The sequence below is a fragment of the Dermochelys coriacea genome, chromosome 8, assembly GCF_009764565.3.
Source record: "Dermochelys coriacea isolate rDerCor1 chromosome 8, rDerCor1.pri.v4, whole genome shotgun sequence".
NCBI lineage: Eukaryota > Metazoa > Chordata > Testudines > Dermochelyidae > Dermochelys > Dermochelys coriacea.
In genome coordinates this window covers 72125003-72142601 of record NC_050075.1, presented here as the reverse complement: position 1 = coordinate 72142601, position 17599 = coordinate 72125003, and the positions used below count along the sequence as shown (strand labels likewise).

The 17599-nt window shown below is 39.1% G+C and overlaps 1 protein-coding gene across 3 annotated transcripts in view; it reads right to left on the bottom strand.

Moving 5' to 3' along the window:
• DPYD (dihydropyrimidine dehydrogenase) overlaps window positions 1-17599 on the bottom strand; it is a 542721-nt gene that overhangs the window by 494650 nt on the left and 30472 nt on the right. For all 3 annotated transcript variants that reach the window (XM_038414838.2, XM_038414842.2, XM_043490641.1), the window contains exon 2: window positions 11973-12083. In XM_038414838.2, coding sequence (XP_038270766.1) covers window positions 11973-12083 — 111 coding nt within the window. The remainder of the gene's footprint in view (window positions 1-11972; window positions 12084-17599) is intronic.

Genomic DNA, 17599 nt, shown 5'->3' with positions numbered 1-17599 from the left:
TTCTCTGCAAGCCCTTTTCATCTGTAAGTTTCTAATTCCTTTTCTCATATAACCATGTCCCCCATTCCCTTGTGTTTACTTCGTTTGTGTTTTCCATTTCAAATTTTTCTTCAATAGTGCCCTATCTTTTCCTTTTTCATTTTATTGCTTGGGGTTTTTTCCTCTTGTTCTCTTTCCCCTTGTTTGTTTGTTTTTCTTTCTTTCTCCTTTATTCTTCACTAATTATTTCATGTCTCCTGATTCTTTCCATTTTATAAATGTGTTGTGACTTTTTATTTAGTTCGTTATTGCATTCCTTTATTCTGCTTCTGCAGCTTTCTGATTTCTGTGTGCTTGCCTAACTACGGCTCCAAGCAGGACATTCTCAAATTGAAGAATAAATAAATTAAAAGAAAAATACTATCTGTGGTAGTGTTGTGTTGCCTAGCAACAGTGTGAGCCTCTCCACATCTTTTCTAGAGCCCTGGTGGTAAGGATGCTTTTCAGACTTATTGCTACAAACATATGCAAGATCTTATTCACATTGTTTGGCTGTTCACTGACAAATGCACAGGAAGATATAAAAGACAAAATGGTAAACTCTACAAAGTGAGCATCAGGAACTAGGCTTCCCAACTAGCACAATAGATCATAATAAGCTCTTTGGTGCAGGATCCCCTGCCTTGTTACATGGTCTATAAAACACAAGGTAACTACATTATTTAAATAAAATTAAACATTTCTTCTTTTTCAATTCAGGCACTTACGAGTTACTAAAAAACTCTCCACGGACAACTGGGTTTACATATATAGGTATAAATAGTCAATTAAACATTCAAAATAAGCTTTCTTTTTCTTCCAATCTTTCTAAAAAGCTTTAATCTACATAAAGACAAAAGAGCACTCTCCAATTTCTATAAAATGGAAAAAAAATACAAAGCAGCTTTATGAAGCCTTGAAAGCATAATGGGATTATCAAAGAAATTGTGTTTGTTCCTAAAGCATTTGAACAAAATCCTGAGAGATGCTTATCATCTGCAATTCCCACTGACTTCAGATGTGATATAAGTAGAAGATTCAGTAACCCCCCAATTTAAAAAATAGACCAATTTGCTAACGTTATGTTTACACTACAGCCTATGTCAGTATAATTTATGTCACATAGGGGTGTGAATGACCCCGAGTGACATAAATTACACCGACATAAGCACTTGTGTATGCAGCGCTACGTCAGCAGGAGAGCTTCTCCCACCAACATAGCTTGTGCCGTTCATGGAGGAGCTGAAGCGCTGTACATGTAGACATGCCCTTAGAAAAGTTCATTGGTACCAACGGCACTCACATAGCTCTACAACAGACAAATATCTGATTTTAGAGGTTGATTTATCATGATCTGCTAGAGAGTTAGAAATTTATGTTTGACCTCATATTTTTCAAACAATATAAGGCATTTGATTCCAGCTCAAGAGAACAGATGCTAAACTCACATCAGACTTGCTCCCCTCTCTGGCAACAATGATGGAATCCTTGAAGAAGACAATGGCAGCCTTGCCTGAAGAAAGGAATTTTCATGCTCTTTAGATGGGAATGGATGTGCTTGTATGGCCATAGGAGGCAAGTACTTTTAAGAAATCTGGAGTTAAGGAAAAAAATATAACAAGGGTAAGGCCTGGCCTACACTAGAAAATTATGTCAGTTTAACTACATCACCCAGGGTGTGAAAAATCCCCTGCTCAGACAGCGCTGGGTTGACAGAAGAATTCTTCCATCAATCTAGCTACTGCCTCTTGGGGACAAGGATTACCTATGCCTGTTGGGTTATGCAGGCTTCCTTGAGGATGTGGATTGAGAAGTCAGATATGGAATGATTATTTTGTGAAAAGCATTTGCCCATGGGTGATAGGGTATTTTTTACCTTTTGTCGTTTTTCTATGCGAGTTCATTTTAGAGCATAGTGATTGTCTAGTTTCACCCACACAGTTGTTATTGGGGCATTTACTGCACTGGATGAGGCAAATCACATGTGATAGGCATGTGTAGAACCCATGGATCTTGAAAGATGTTTTGTGGGGGAATTGATCATCATAGCACTGGAGATATGACTGCAGATTTTGCCTCTGTTATGGTTGGTGCTGCTTTGAAGTTGGTGGTTCGTGGTTTGTGGAGAGCTTGCTGCTGCTGCTGCTGAGTTTGGTGAGTTGTTTGAAGGCCAGAAGAGGGGATTTCAAGAAAGATTTCTTTCAGGAATTAAACACTGAAGGAGAGGTAGATGCTGCTGGTAGTAGAGCACACTGGAATATTGTTTCTTAGATGGCACAACACAACAGAGAAGCAACATTCAGGCTGTAAAGCCAAGCACTCAAAATTTAAGAAATGCCAGAATTAAGATTGCCTGTGCAACCATATTCTGGCCCTCTTGTGCACATGCATTATAATATAGTCTCTAATTACGTGATTACATGGCTGCTTCACCAGTGCTAACACTGTTCCTGTCTCCTCTACCTGCATCTGCATCCAGACAAAGAACCTGACCATGGATGCCTCTACCCAGACCCTGGTGTGGATTTTCAAAGTCTGTGTCCCGACTGTCAGAAAGACAGGCCGGTGTGAAAGGTGTCTGCTGGTGGAATCTCTCAGGAAGCAGGTGAGAGAACAGCAGGAGGAGGTGGCTACGCTGAGGAGCGCCTGTGCACATGAGGAATTCATTGTGAATATTCATATGGAGATGTCCAAGGCTGAGGAAGCTATCCAGCTAGAAAAGACTGCTGACATACCCACGGAGGAGGATGATACAGTTCTGTCACAGGGAGGACACTGGCACCAGGCAGTGCTCCATACCTACTCCCAACTCACCACTACAGTGATGAAGACTGTTATGCTGCCTTGGCAATGAGCCATGAGGAATTGCCCCCAAAGGCGGTGGAGGAGAAGCCATGTACCCCGAAGGCTGGAAGGGATCACAATGACCTCATCCAGGAAGAAACATAGGGTAGTGGTGGTTGGTGACTCTCTTCTGAGAAGGACCGAGGTACCCATCTGTCAGCCTGACATGGTATCCTAGGAGGTATGCTGCCTGCTAGGGGCCTGTATCCAACACATTACAGAGGGATTGTTGAGAATTATCCGGCTCTCTGACTACTAACCCCTGCTACTCATCCATGTGAGCACTAATGATTCTATGAGGTATGACCCTGAGCAGATCAGAAGTTACTACAGGGCTCTGGAGTAAGGATGAAGGAGCTGAGGGCACAGGTGATATTCTCTTTGAGGCTTCCAGTCAAGGGTAGAAGCCTAGGTAGAGACAGATGCATCCTGGAGATGAACACCTGGCTGCGAGGACAGTGTGCACAGGCAACCTTAATTCTGTCATTTCCTAACTTTTCAGTGCTTGACTTCGTAACTTTCATAATGTTCTCTTAAGTCAGTTTGTGGTGTGTGTAATTTTCTAGTCTTTTAAAAAAGCAAATTGAAAAAATGTAAAATTCCTCATGTAGAATCACATTGCCACATGTATTATCAGCAGGATTGGAACCTTTAGATCCATAACCTCTGCTACTTAACTTAATGGAGTAACCAATAGCAATAGCAGGTGATCATCCTCTCGGTCGACCAGCATGAAACAAATGGGACACTTTGCCATCAGGTATCACAGATATTTGCTGATAGCAAAAGAAACTCAGGAATCTTGGGTTCCATTCCAGGCTCTGAAGGAGGGCATGCTCTAGTAGACTCAGAATCTACTGCCTATTCCTCACAAGTTTGACTCATTCTACTTTATCCGTGCCAAGCTGTCTCTTCCCTGCCTCCTTGTCCCACACCCATTCTCCCCACATAATCAGTCTCAGTCCCCATTCCACAGATTTCTCACCTTAGCCCCAGTCTCCTTACCCCACCAGTTTCAGTTCCCACCCTCCTGGCTCCTCATCCAATATTTCCCTCTCCTCCTCCTCCTCAACCCCAGCCTCCAGTTGCCACTCCTGTCAAACTAACAACTGGGTCTTATCACGAGAAATGTTGGGCAACCTTAATAATAGGCAACGCCACTTGCGCAAGAAGCAGTCACCATTTCTTATCTCCAGCCAGTGACCACAAGCAAGCACTACCGTACACACACACTTCTGAAGAGTATTAAGACTTCCGCGATACACTGAGGCAGCTACATGTTAAGTGTGAAGAATGGCTTAAGCTTTGGTTCTCTCTGTACCCTCTGATCTGATCAACTCTAATAAAGAGATAAATATTAATCATGCTTTTTTAAGACATGGGATTTGTTCATAGGTCAGATGATGTACATTGTCTTCATTTGATTTTTCATTATTTCTTTTGTGAACAGACATATGGGAACATTTGACCCAAACCAAAATCCCAGATTGGGATGATCCCAACTTTGGTAGAAAATACGAAATACAGGCCTGCATCTGAATTTTGTGGCTCACCACATGCTCTAAAATAGGAGAAACCCAATGACAAATCTGAAGACTCCTGAATATTTTCATAGGAGGTTGTAGATAGTTTAAAAAACCAGGTCAGGGTCATAGTAGGCCAGAAATTACCTTTGATTATTTAAAATATAAACAAGCCAAACCATAGAGAGAAACTCCTCTCCCATATAAGAGAACTTTGTATTTCATCTTGTGCCAATCGTCAGCAAAAAAGTATCCAAACTCTCAGACTGTTTCAGACTCCCTTGGGAGGTATTCACCACTGAATCAATATGAAGCAAAGGACTGGAAAACTAAAAAGATAAAGCAAAGGGGGTTTATTCACTTGGATCTTTCAGCAGATGTTGGCAGACCTGCCTCAGTCTCTCAGAGTCTCTCTCTGTCTTGTAGGAAAAGGGGAATATATAATCTATGCCCTATTTCCCAGCATGGCTTTCCAGAAGCTAGGACTATTAATATGGCACTCATGGCAGATTACATCCCTCAGCCTATACAGCTCTCCTAATTCTCAGGGAGACTGGCTGGAATTGCCAGTATCCAGCCTTACTAATCCCTCACTACTGCTTAGGGAAGGGCAGACACTGCAACTGTTCCAGTGCCCTGCAACTATGTGTGTGCTCTGCATGAAGAGGGGCTCACAAGGGAAGGAAAAAGCTTTTTACACCCTTACACCCTCAGCACACTCATTAAAAAAGCCAGACACAATGTCACCATTAGGACATAATGTACTTATGACTCTATAACAGAAAAGTTACATTAGGGAAAGGGCTAATCTGTAGCAGGCAGGCAGATTTCATAACAGCTGATAAATTTTGATGATTATGTCTTAAGGACAAATTCCAACTAAGATAAATAGAAGCCAAGTGCTGTAACGTGTATCTTATAGAAATATCTGGGATAAATCATTTTCATGTACAGATATAATGTAAGCCACAGTCACACTTGAATAAAATGTCTAGAAAACACAGCGTATGGTACCTATACAAAGAAATGCAAAGTAATTAGTGTGTCTGAAAAATGCATGAGTTGGAATTTGCTAAATGATTAAACTGCTACATTGTAAAGTCCCTATAAATATTTAATTATTGAGACTATGAGTAAAAGATAAGATCTCTTGACATTACTTTTCAACTCTTACTGATACTCAAAGTAATCCATGTTTTATTCATGTAAATTGCTTGTACATACAGTCAATCATGAGTAGAAAAAAACATTCTCAAATTTTCTAATCATGTCAACAGATCCTAATGTAACATTTTCCACATTTGGGAATCAGAGCATTTTATTTAAGCAAATCACTCTGGCCATGATACCACAAAGCACAGCCTGAGCAGACATCAGTTCCAAGAATCAGATGTCAAAGTGCTCCCTCTAATGTCCCTTAATCATCACACCGATTAGTGGCTGAATAGTGATGTGATTAAAAAGACTATTGCCATCGTATACCTATTCATACTACTAGCATTCTACGTATGTTCCACCGATTAGTATTTGAATAGGGTAGCGATTAGATAAACATCTGCTATTGTATACCTTTTCAGAAAAGAGCTAAACTAGCATGTGTATACACACACACACACACACACACACACACACACACACACACACACACACACACAAACAAATAAATATTTAGCAAACGTGAACTATAGGTCTAAGTTGTAAAGATAATTGAACATATTTCCTTTAATAAGTGCTCTCTATTTTGCAATATTTAGGAATATTTTTATAAATATACTAAATGTTTCATTAATACAGCTTTGGAGCTGGTCAAATTATTCAATGCAAATCATTTATCCAAAGTTTCCTATTCTCAAGTTCTGGGCAAACTGACTGATATTTATTTATTTGTAATATGAACAATTTATCTTTCAGGCCACCAGTTATCTGTGAACAGTTTATTTAGATTATTCTCTAACTGTGGTGTACAACTGGTCACCAAAGTAGCATATTTTTCCAGTTCCCTTACTGGACTACAAATATTTAAAAGAGAAGAGAAACAGCATATAGCTGAAAATTTTCTACCCTTGCTTCTGCGTGTTTATGGAAATTTATACAAACAGCAGTCATTCCTCAAACATTTGTGTTAATAAAAACTCATTTGTGCAAATTTTCACAAACAGTTACAGAGATACAAAGTGAAAAGCTGTTTGACATTTGAACAAGTATTTATTAGTACTCAAACAAACATCACCAGGTATATCATATAACATATTGCATGTCTCGGCCTACAACACACTGCACAAAGAGACTTAATAGTTTGTACTTTAACATGTCACAGACTAAACAATCAATTTTTTTATATTTCCAATATTTAGGAGGAGCTACAGAAAAATTAAATCAAACTGCTTTGACCAAAAGTGATACCCTTGGAAGAAATAGCTGCACTTAAAAATGGTTTGGCTATTGGAAGATGTTGATCAGGTTTAGTAAATGCAAGCACAAAGAACAGCGCTACTCTGCCAGAAGTTCAATACAGACAAAGGCTATGGCAATTAATAATCCAATGTCCCCCTTCTTGCCTTTTTCTTTTGTTGAATTACATCCAACTTTTCCATCTGAAGCAATTCCTAATATTGTTCTATAGGTACATCAATAAAGTGTATAAGCAGTTTCAAGCAGTGTTTGAGAAGAAATGCTGAATTGATGGTTTAGACTATATCCTCTTCCTCATCAAAACCTCTCCTCAATATTCACGAACCTCCTTCAGCCTGGGACACAGAATGTGCTGTCCAACTGAACTCAGATTTCTCCAGTGAGTAATAAATCATAAAAAAAAAATATGTAGGGTCAAAAAACGTTTTCATTTACAACAGTGCACCTCTCTCAATCCAATGGGGTCCAACAGATCTAAATGAGGACAGAATTTGGTTCATACATATTGAAATGTGAAATGCCTCCTAATATATACCCAACAGAATAAAGTATGCACATCTGGTGCAGTGTTTATTCGATAAGAAGCCTTTGTGGCAGGAAAACTATGAGATACCCAGAGCAATCCTGTGAATAGAAATAGTCTCTCAATAGGGCCCACAGATCTCGAATTAGTGTCACAACTCATCTCCTTCCTAGGTTTTTGTCTATTGGTGATTCAAAGACAGTAACAAAACCAAAACCTCAGCCTAAATTTCTTCCTCAAGCATGGCTTTTTTTAGGATGATTGCCAGGACGGCCTCCCTCTGGCTCAAATAAACACTTCCCTTGTTCTTTCTGGTTGGGAATGATCGGTTCCACCCACCAGCAAGAATCAGTGTAACTACCTGAATCTTTAATACAGTTGTTTATCACCTAAATCTCAGGTGACTAAGCAAACGAGCCATGCATTCCTATATAAGATCTTAAAAGTCTGAAAGCTGTTTTATAAATACCAATGACTTATTTCCTCTATAGTTTCTAGGGGACGTTGACTGGCTTCCATCTACTGATAGAAACTGATTTTAAACAATAGCCTGGTTGTCTGACATAATAAACAAGTCACAATACTCACTTAAAGCACAAAGAATCTTCTTTAAGGATAATACATTTTAGCTTTTTTGATGCTTGGAAGGATATTAACATTTAGTTTCTACTTTCAGGGCAACCAAAAATGTCTCACAGCAGACTAGGAGTTAAAATTTTGTTTGTGTGATTATTCTGAGAAAATATGTAAGTCTGCCATCTGGAAGCATTTTAGACATTACAAAGTCACTGTGTGCATGCCTCAGCAGATGCAGCTTTTGTTCACAGAGTTTTGAGGGCTGTTAATTTAATTAGTTCTGTATTTTCATACACCCACCCTTCCTCCAGTGGTAATTCTACCCAGTCCCTATAAGTATAGTTTGATGTAAAACTGATGCGAAGGGCCAAATTCTGACCTAATGTAAATACAAACTGATGCAGTTACCATGGACTTCAAATAGAGTTAAATAATTCTTATAAACAGGTCAGAATTGGATCAATCACAGGATGACTATGAGCTACCAATGTGATGTGGCTATGAAAAAGACAAATGAGATCCTAGGATGTATTAGGTGAGACATTTCCTGTAGAGATAGAGAAGTATTTATGCAGTTGTATAAGGCACTAGGAAGACTTCATCTGGAATTCTGTGTACAATTCTTGTCACCCATGCTCATGAAAGATTAATTTAAACTGGAACAGGTGCAGAGAAGAGCTATTAGGATGATCAGAGCAATGGAAGGCATATCTTCAGAGAGAAAACTAAAAGAGCTTGGCTTGATTAGTCCAGCAAAAAAAGAAGGCTGAGAGGAGATACGATTGCTATCTATAAATATATTGGGAGTAAATGCCAAGAAGGATGAAGAGCTATTTACACTAAAGGATAATGTTGCCACACCTGAACAAATGGATATAAACTTGCCACAAACAAATTCAGGCTGCAAAGTAGAAGAAGGTTTCTAATCAGCAGAGGGGTTCTGGAACAGCCACCCAAAAGATGTAGTGGGTGCAAACCATTGAATTAGTTTTATGAGTAAGCTAGACAATTTTATGAGTGCAATTGTACAATGGGGTTGTTTGTGGTAGTGGGGGACAGTTTTCAACAGCCCTAGGGCTCACTTTCAGTTTCTGTCTTATATGCCTAAAACTCATACCTTAGGTTGTCAGCCAGCTGCTGGCTGGGGTGAGGAAGGAATTTTTTATCTCTTCCCATTTTTTTTTTTAATCTCCTTCCCCGAAGGGTCAGGGTTGGCCATGGCTAGAGATGCAGCATTGGGCAGCATGGGCCTGGTCTGAGATGGCACCAAACATTCCCTCCTTCAGGTGCTTGGCTGGCAGATTCTTATGCTCAGGGTCTAACTGATGGCCATCATACGTGGGGTTAGGATGGCATTTTCCCCCAGGTCAGATTGGCAGTGACCTTGGAGTTTTATTGCCTTACTCTGCATAAGAACAGCCATACTGGGTCAGATCAAAGGTCTGTTTAGTCCAGTATCCTGTCTTCCAACAGGGGTCAATGCCAGGTATCTCAGAGGGAATGAACAGAACAGGTAATCATCAAGTGATCCATCCCATCGCCCATTCCCAGCTTCTTGCAAACAGAGGCTAGGGACATCATTTCTGCCCATCCTGCCTATTGATGGATCTATCCTCCATGAATGTATCTAGTTTTTGATCCCTGTTATAGTCTTGGCCTTCACATGTCTGACAATTTTGTTCTTTAATATAGTGTAGTTTCAACCAGTTTGCCCGGTACTGAAGTGAGGCTTATCAGCCTGTAATTGCCGGGATCACCTCTAGAGCCCTTTTTAAAAATTGGCATAACATTAGCTATCCTCCAGTCATTTGATACCGAACCTGATTTAAATGAGAGGTTACAGATGACAGTTAGTAGTCCTATAATTTCACATTTGAGCTCCTTCAGAACTCTTGGGTGAATACCATCTGGTCCTGGTGACTTATTACTGTTTAGTTTATCAGTTTGTTCCAAGACCTCCTAATGTTACCTCAATCTGTGACAGTCCCTCAGATCTGTCACCTAAAAAGAATGGCTCATGTTTGGAAATCTCCCTCACATTCTCACCCATGAAGACCCATGCAAGAATTCATTTAATTTCTCCGCAATAGCCTTATCGTCCCTCCTTTAGCATCTTAATTGTCCAATGGCCCCACTAGTTGTTTAGCAGGCTTCCTGCTTCTGATGTATTTAAATTTTTTTGCTATTACTTTTTGAGTCTTTGGCTAGCTGTTCTTCAAATTTTTTTTTGGCCTTCCTAATTATATTTTTACACATTTGGGTCACTTGCCAGGATTATCTAGGTATATCTCACTTAATCATTTCCCTGTCACTGGGGAAGCTTCGAGCACTGGGGCACTTTGGTCCCTCCATTCTTTGCCTGTGGCACATAATAGTCTAGTCTCCTGTGGGTTTATTACATTTTGCTTGTTGGGTTTAGCATGTGAGTGCTGGCAGTGTTGGTGGCCTGTAATACACAGGAGTTCAGACTGGATGATACAGTGGTTCCTTCTGGCCTTAAGCTCTTTGATTGAGAAATTTACCTGCAAATGCCTTCCTATGCAATCAATTCCCATCCCTCCCAATGTTTGTTTACAATAGATTCCTTACTTGAAGAAGGCTAAAGGAGGGTTAAACAATTCTCTACAATTTGATTTATATTGACCAGAGAGTCCAGAAAGGCAGAGACATTTCCAGTGAGTTTTTGTATCTTACTAACTGCATCCATTTAACTGGATACCAGGTAAAGTTTTCTTTGCTTGCTTGTGTGGGGGGCTTTTTGAAGCAAGAGGGAATGTATGAGGGGACTGTTTGTTTTTTAATGTAGTTACACAACCCTGTGACAGGGGGAAATGTTTAACCAAGTTTTAAAATAGGGACTATTTTCTGGATAGAAATGCAAAACTCCCTTCAAATTTTGTACTGGCATTTTAAAATTTTGCCCCATTTATGAACTAAAAAATAGGAAATTTCTAGCAGAAATTATACACATTATAACTACAGCGTATTACCATGCAAGTCCATTTTTAAAATATGAGTATACATACTGGTTACAACTAAGGCTTTGATCATGCAATGAGCAACTTGTGAGCAGACTCTTGTGCCAGTACAGAGTCCCATTGAACACAAAGGGTCTTTACACAGGAGCAGTACCCTCCCCTCTCCCAGAATCCAACTGTAGAAACAAATCCCAAGATTATGTAAAAGATTCACCCAGAACCCTGAAAGAATGAAAAGTTACATGATGTCTCAGATTCTGTTTCAAATTCCATCACCCACCACGGTCCACAAATGTTTCCTGGGGCTTCTAATGTTTTCACATCCCCGTAAGTTTAAGAGCATCAGAAGCTTTGAGAGCGTACTAGAAGTACACTTGCCAAGACGAGGAGGAAGAAGCAGGAAAGTGGGGCATTTGCTTAGATGTTTCACTGCTATCAATGAAAGAGGACCTAAATATAACAGGCATTTTTAAAACATGGTAGATTGCGGGAAAAAACCCATACAATTGGATATGATAATAGAGATTACGCAACAGAATATATAGTAAGGTTAAATATTAGTTCATAAGGGTGGTGGTGTAATACTCTACCTAAAAAATTCCATAAAACCTAATGAGATAAGTCATTTGAGTTGAGAGGACTATCCTGCACAATCTGGAGGGAAACAGTACAAATACGTGACAGGCATTCTTGATCAGGTGGGATATCAAAGAGGCAACCATTAATAAAATATAATGGAAGACTTAACTACTATCATATAAAATTGGTCAAATATCATATTGGAGCAAAGAACATACCTAGATCAATAAAGGCAATGTCTAAAATAGTAGGGACATACAAGAATTCAGAAAGTTTATAATGATAAATCCTATTTCATGCAAAGAGAAAAAGAGGAATAATTTAAAATCTGGGGCCAGATTCTGATCTCATTTACACTGGAGTAAATCACTGAAGTCAGTGCAGTTACCCCCAAATTCCAGAGGTCTAATCATATGGCTGCTTAACTATGTGGGAAACGCAACTCTGAATTTTCTGACTTTTTTCCAACCTTAACAATGAATTAACATTTTCCAGATCTATCATAAGTACAGTACTTACTGAACCGCTCTTATCAGCATTCCTTTTCCAGTGTTTCTTGTCCTGTTTCTTTGCTGCACTTGAACATAGAGTTGCATGAGTTTGCATACGGGGATTTAAAGCCAGAAGGTTCTGTAGAAAGAGAAAAAAATATTTTAAAATTCAGATAAAAAGCTAATACAATTTTTTAAAATGAACAGTGCTCAACTGATCCCACTTCAAAGCACAAATGAATATTTTACAACAATGTTAAAAAACAGATAATAAAAAACAGGACTCAACAATAGATCAACTTCAAATTAATTTGTTTAGATTCTTTCCTGTTCCAGTCTATACATTCTAGATTTTGATTATTTGAGGTACTGCTACATTTTAAAAAAAGAAAACAGTATGACATCTAGTGGCAGCTCCAATCTGAATTTATAATAAATTCTATTGTTGTATGCTTCTTACCTCCCGTATATACGTATACCATGTAATTCTTTTTCATTATATTGTCTAGGTAAAACCCTACATTCTGAGAATAAAGACCACAGAGTGTTGCTTCATTGTTTCTAATCCCTAGGAACATGCTTGTGTGTCCTAGTGAGAAGCTATACAATGTAAATTAATTCCTTCTCTCTCATTAGGTTTTCCTGTGGTATAGCACAAATAAACATTTGGAACATAGAAATAAAAGTCTTAATTGATCACTTCAAGACTGCACTCAAAATCAGACAGAGACAGACAATTAATTGAGTCCCAGTTCTTCCAGTGACAAGGGTTAGTATTAGGGCTGTCAAGTGACTAAAAAAATTAATTGTGATTAATTGTACTGTTAAACAATAATAGAATTCCATTTATTTAAATATTTTTGGATGTTTTCTACATTTTCAAATATATTGGTTTCAATTACAACACAGAACACTAAGTGGATAATGCGTACTTTACATTTATTTTTGATTACAAATATTTGTGCTATAAAAACAAAAGAAATAGTATTTTTCAGTTCACCTCATACAAGTACTGTAATACAATCTCTTTATCATGAAAGTTGAATTTACAATGTAGAATTATGTATAAAACATAACTGCATGTAAAAATAAAACAAAGTCCACTCAGTCCTACTTCTTGTTCAGTTAGTCACTCAGAGAAACAAGTCTGTTTACATTTGCAGGAGATAATGCTGCCCGCTTCTCTTTTACAATGTTAACTGAAAGTGAGAACAGGTGTTCACATGGCACTGTTGTAGCCAGCGTCGCAAGATATTTATGTGCCAGATGCATTAAAAATTCATATGTCCTTTCATGCTTCAATCACCATTCCAAAGGACATGCATCCATGCTAATGAGGGGTTCTGCTTGAAAACGATCCAAAGCAGCGTCGACTGACACATGTTCACTTTTGACATCTGAGTCAGATGCCACCTGCAGAGGACTGATTTTCTTTTTTGGTGGTTCGGGTTCTGTAGTTTCCACATCGGAGTGTTGCTCTTTGAAGACTTCTGAAAGCGTGCTCCACAACTTATCCCCCTCAGATTTTGGAAGGCACTTCAGATTCTTAAACCTTAGGCTGAATGCTGTAGCTATCTTTAGAAATCTCACATTGGTATCTTATTTGCGCTTTGTCAAATTTGCAGTGAAAGTGTTCTTAAAACAAACAACATGCTGTGTCATCATCTGAGACTGCTATAAGATGAAATGCATGTAAAACAGAGCAGGAGACATACTATTCTTCCCCAAGGAGTTCAGTCACAAATTTAATTAACACATTATTTTTTAACGAGCATCATCAGCATGGAAGCATGTCCTCTGGAATGGTGGCCAAAGCATGAAGGTGTATACGAATGTTTTGTATATCTGGCACGTAAATACCTTGCAATGCTGTCTACAAAAGTGCCATGCAAATGCCTGTTCTCACTTTCAGGTGACATTGTAAAGAAGAAGCAGGCAGCATTATCTCCCATAAATGTAAACGAATTTGTTTGTCTTACTGACTGACTGAACAAGAAGTAGGACTTAGTGGACTTGTAGGCTATAGAGTTGTACATTGCGTAACTGCACTCAAAAACAAAACAGAAAAAAAAAACCTACATTTGTAAGTTGCACTTCCACGATACAGAGATTACATTACGGTATTGTATGAGGTGAATTGAAAAATACTATTTCTTTTATCATTTTTACAGTGCAAATATTTGTAATAAAAATAATAATATAAAGTGAGCACTGTACACTTTGTATTCTGCATTGTAATTGAAATAAATATATTTGAAAATGTAGAAAAATATCCAAAAATATTTAATACATTTCAATTGGTATTTTATTGTTTAACAGTGCGATTTAAACTGTGATTAATTTTTTTAATTGCGATTAATTTTTTGAGCTAATCGTGTAAGTCAACTGGGATTAATTGACAGCCCTAGTTAATATATGTGTGAATTTCATAAACTTTTGTCAATAGGTCCCTCATCCCTACCTATGGTTACATGCATCATTCCTCACATTTTATAAATAAAGCAACTGAAAGGTTATTCTGGTAGAGCTGAGAATTGATCCATCTCTTATCCATTTAGCCACATTACCTTTCAGAATGCCAAATTTACATTCCTGATTGCCCTTTTGATAACCATTCTCTAACTACTAGATCGTACCCCCTTCCTAGAGCATGAGAGGCCAGTAGGTAGATTCCTAATACTCTGCTGCCATCTAGCATATAGTTATGTCACTCATTTGCAAAGTGTGTCTACGTCCCCCTCTAGTGGCTGCACCACATAAAGGATAAGAGACTACTAGTGTTACCAGTTAGCCCTTACTTCAATTGATCAACATGGATGGTGTGCATTCAAACGATTCAAACCCTACTGATGACCCCTGTGGGGAATATTGCTGGTTGCATTCACTGGAATTTTAGTTTTTTCTAGTTTTCCTTTACAAAAAAAGCACACACACACAAACACAACTCCAACTCCATACTTCCCCATCATGGGGAATGAGATGTGTGTATTTTCCTACTGTACATGTTGAAGATGTGTGGGGCTCTTAAAATGAAAGTGGTGAAGGTGATACAAGGAGGTGGGGGATGTCACAGAGACTCTGATAGGGCATTTCCTTGTTGTTAAGGGGTTGTATGGATGGGTGCTCCCTTCAGGAAAGCTTTTTCTGTTGAGGATTGTTCAGGTGGATTTTTTCCCTCTTTCTTAATATGAAGTCGAGTGCAGTGGCACGCATCTGTAATCCCAGCTACTTGGGAGGCTGAGGCTGGTGGATCACTCAGGGGTTCTGGGCTGAGGTGCGCTATGCAGATCGGTTGTCCAGTGCCACTGACAGCCTGGCCAGCGTGTGGCTGAAGGACTGGCTAGAAAACCATAAATTATGTGTTGTGATTAGCACTCTCTTAGTGAGGGCTGATGGACCGACTGATCAAGGTGTTCTTAATATGAAAATCTCATATACTAATTAAATGAATGTTGCATGTTTACTCTAGAATCTGAGTACTAATTTACTCAGTAAAATGTAAGATCAATACCTAATTCAAAAGCCTTGCTACAAACAGACATACACAAGCAATCACAGTAATTTTTCTTTTTAAAAAAAAATATTACAGAGCGATAAAGACAAGGGGTTCAATTTTCAAAAGTATCTAAGTGACTTGGGAGCCTAAATCCAATTTTCAAATGTGACACAGAAACCTAAATCCCATTAACTTTCAATAAGTCACTCTAAGAGCCTAAATCACTCAGATACTTTTGAAAATGTTACCCTATATCTTTTATAGTTGTGTTACATAGTATTCTTAGCTATGTGTAACACATTATTCTCAGTATCTCAGCAGGCTCTGAAATGAGTTATACATTTCTAGTAATATACTGTAACAGATGTACTCCTTTGGGTATGGATCCATTTGGTTTAAAACTTGGAACAAATGGTTGGGTAAACCAACAAAGGAAGAATCCACATATGTACATGATCTTCATTGCCCGCCAAATACAGGAAAAGTCTCAGAAGCAAAATCAGGACCGGTACATCACCTTCATCGATTTGACAAAGGCCTTCTTCGACTTCGTCAATTGTGAAGCCCTGTGGAAGATGTTGGCCAGATTTGGGTGCCCTCAAATTTATTAAATTCCAAAGGCTTCTTCATGATCAGATGACTGCCACTGTTCTCTCTAATGGCCTGGAGATGGACCCCTTTTGGGGTTAAGCAAGGATGCGTTATTGTCCCAATCCTGTTCTCCATCTATTTAGAGGTCATTTTGGTCCTCGTTAAAGACCAATGGAGTTGACATTCAATACGGAATGGGTGGGTGACTTTTTAATCTTCGACTTCTCCGCTCGAAGTCCTTAGGGCATCTATTACTGATCTTCAGTATGCTGACGACTGTGCATCATCGCACATACTGAGAATGATCTTCAGACCACACTTGATTTTTTATACAAACTTAATGAAGTCTAGGATACTCACTCAATATTGAGAAGATGAAAGTGCTCCATCAGCCTGCTTCAGGCATTCCATTCCACATGACCACAACAAATCACTATTGAGGGACAGACTATGGAGACAGTCGAGCACTTCTGCTACCTCAACAGCCAACTCTCTCAAAATGCAAAAATTGACAGTGAGATCCAGTACACAAGTGCTTCCTTTGGGAAATTGCTTTCCCAGACGTTTTCACAGACTGTGACCTATGGTAGGACACCAAATCCAGGTCTATGAAACAATTTTTATTCCTACACTCCTTTATGGATGCAAAATCTGGGTGACCTATTGACAGCACTTCAAGAGTCTGCAGATGTTCCACCAACGATGCCTCCAGAAGATCTTTTGCATCAAGTGGGAAGATTGCTGCACTAACACCAGTATCCTCACTGAAGCCAATGTCACCAGCATTGAAGCAATGATCATCATGCACCAACTCCCCTGGGCTGGACATTGTGTGCGGATGCCAGACTCTTGCCTTCCAAAACAAGTCCTCTACTCTCAGCTCAACCATGGTCAGAGATCCCATGGTTGTCAGAAGAAATGCTACAAAGACACACTGAAAGCATACCTTAAGAAAACTGATGTGGACATCACAAGCTGGAAAGAGCAAGCTACCAACCAACCTCAATGGCACCACATCCTCCATCAGGCAGTGAGCCACTTCGAGAAGAAATGCCTTACCCTCGAAGCCGAAAAGAGAGAGAGAAGGAAGGAAAAAGAAAGAACTTTCTCCCAGCAGGCAGCTAACCTGCCAGGAAATGTCTGTACCTACTGTGGGCAAATTTGCGGTTCCAGGATCGGACTGCTGAGTCATCTCAGGACCCATATGTAAATCTGTGGTAGAGATTATCCTCAAATCGAGGGATTGCCGATGATGGTCATGGATTAATGAACAGAACAGCTCCATGGTGCCATTTCTGACTTCCTTTAAAATTCACTTATGGGGGGGAGGAGCAGGAGGAGAGGGGACCACTAATAATAATCCATGTCAATGATTTGCTTGTGCATGGTCAGTGCTTTACAAAAGCTAGATTATTATAATATGTGAAAGATATTGGTTGGGTTCCCAGAGATCTTTTCTGCTTGGTTCCCCAAGAACTCAGTTCAGCTCCAGTCTTATCACTTTAATTTTTTTTTAATTTGGCATACAGCAAAACTATGCTGAGTTGATCAGACTCAAGACTATGGGG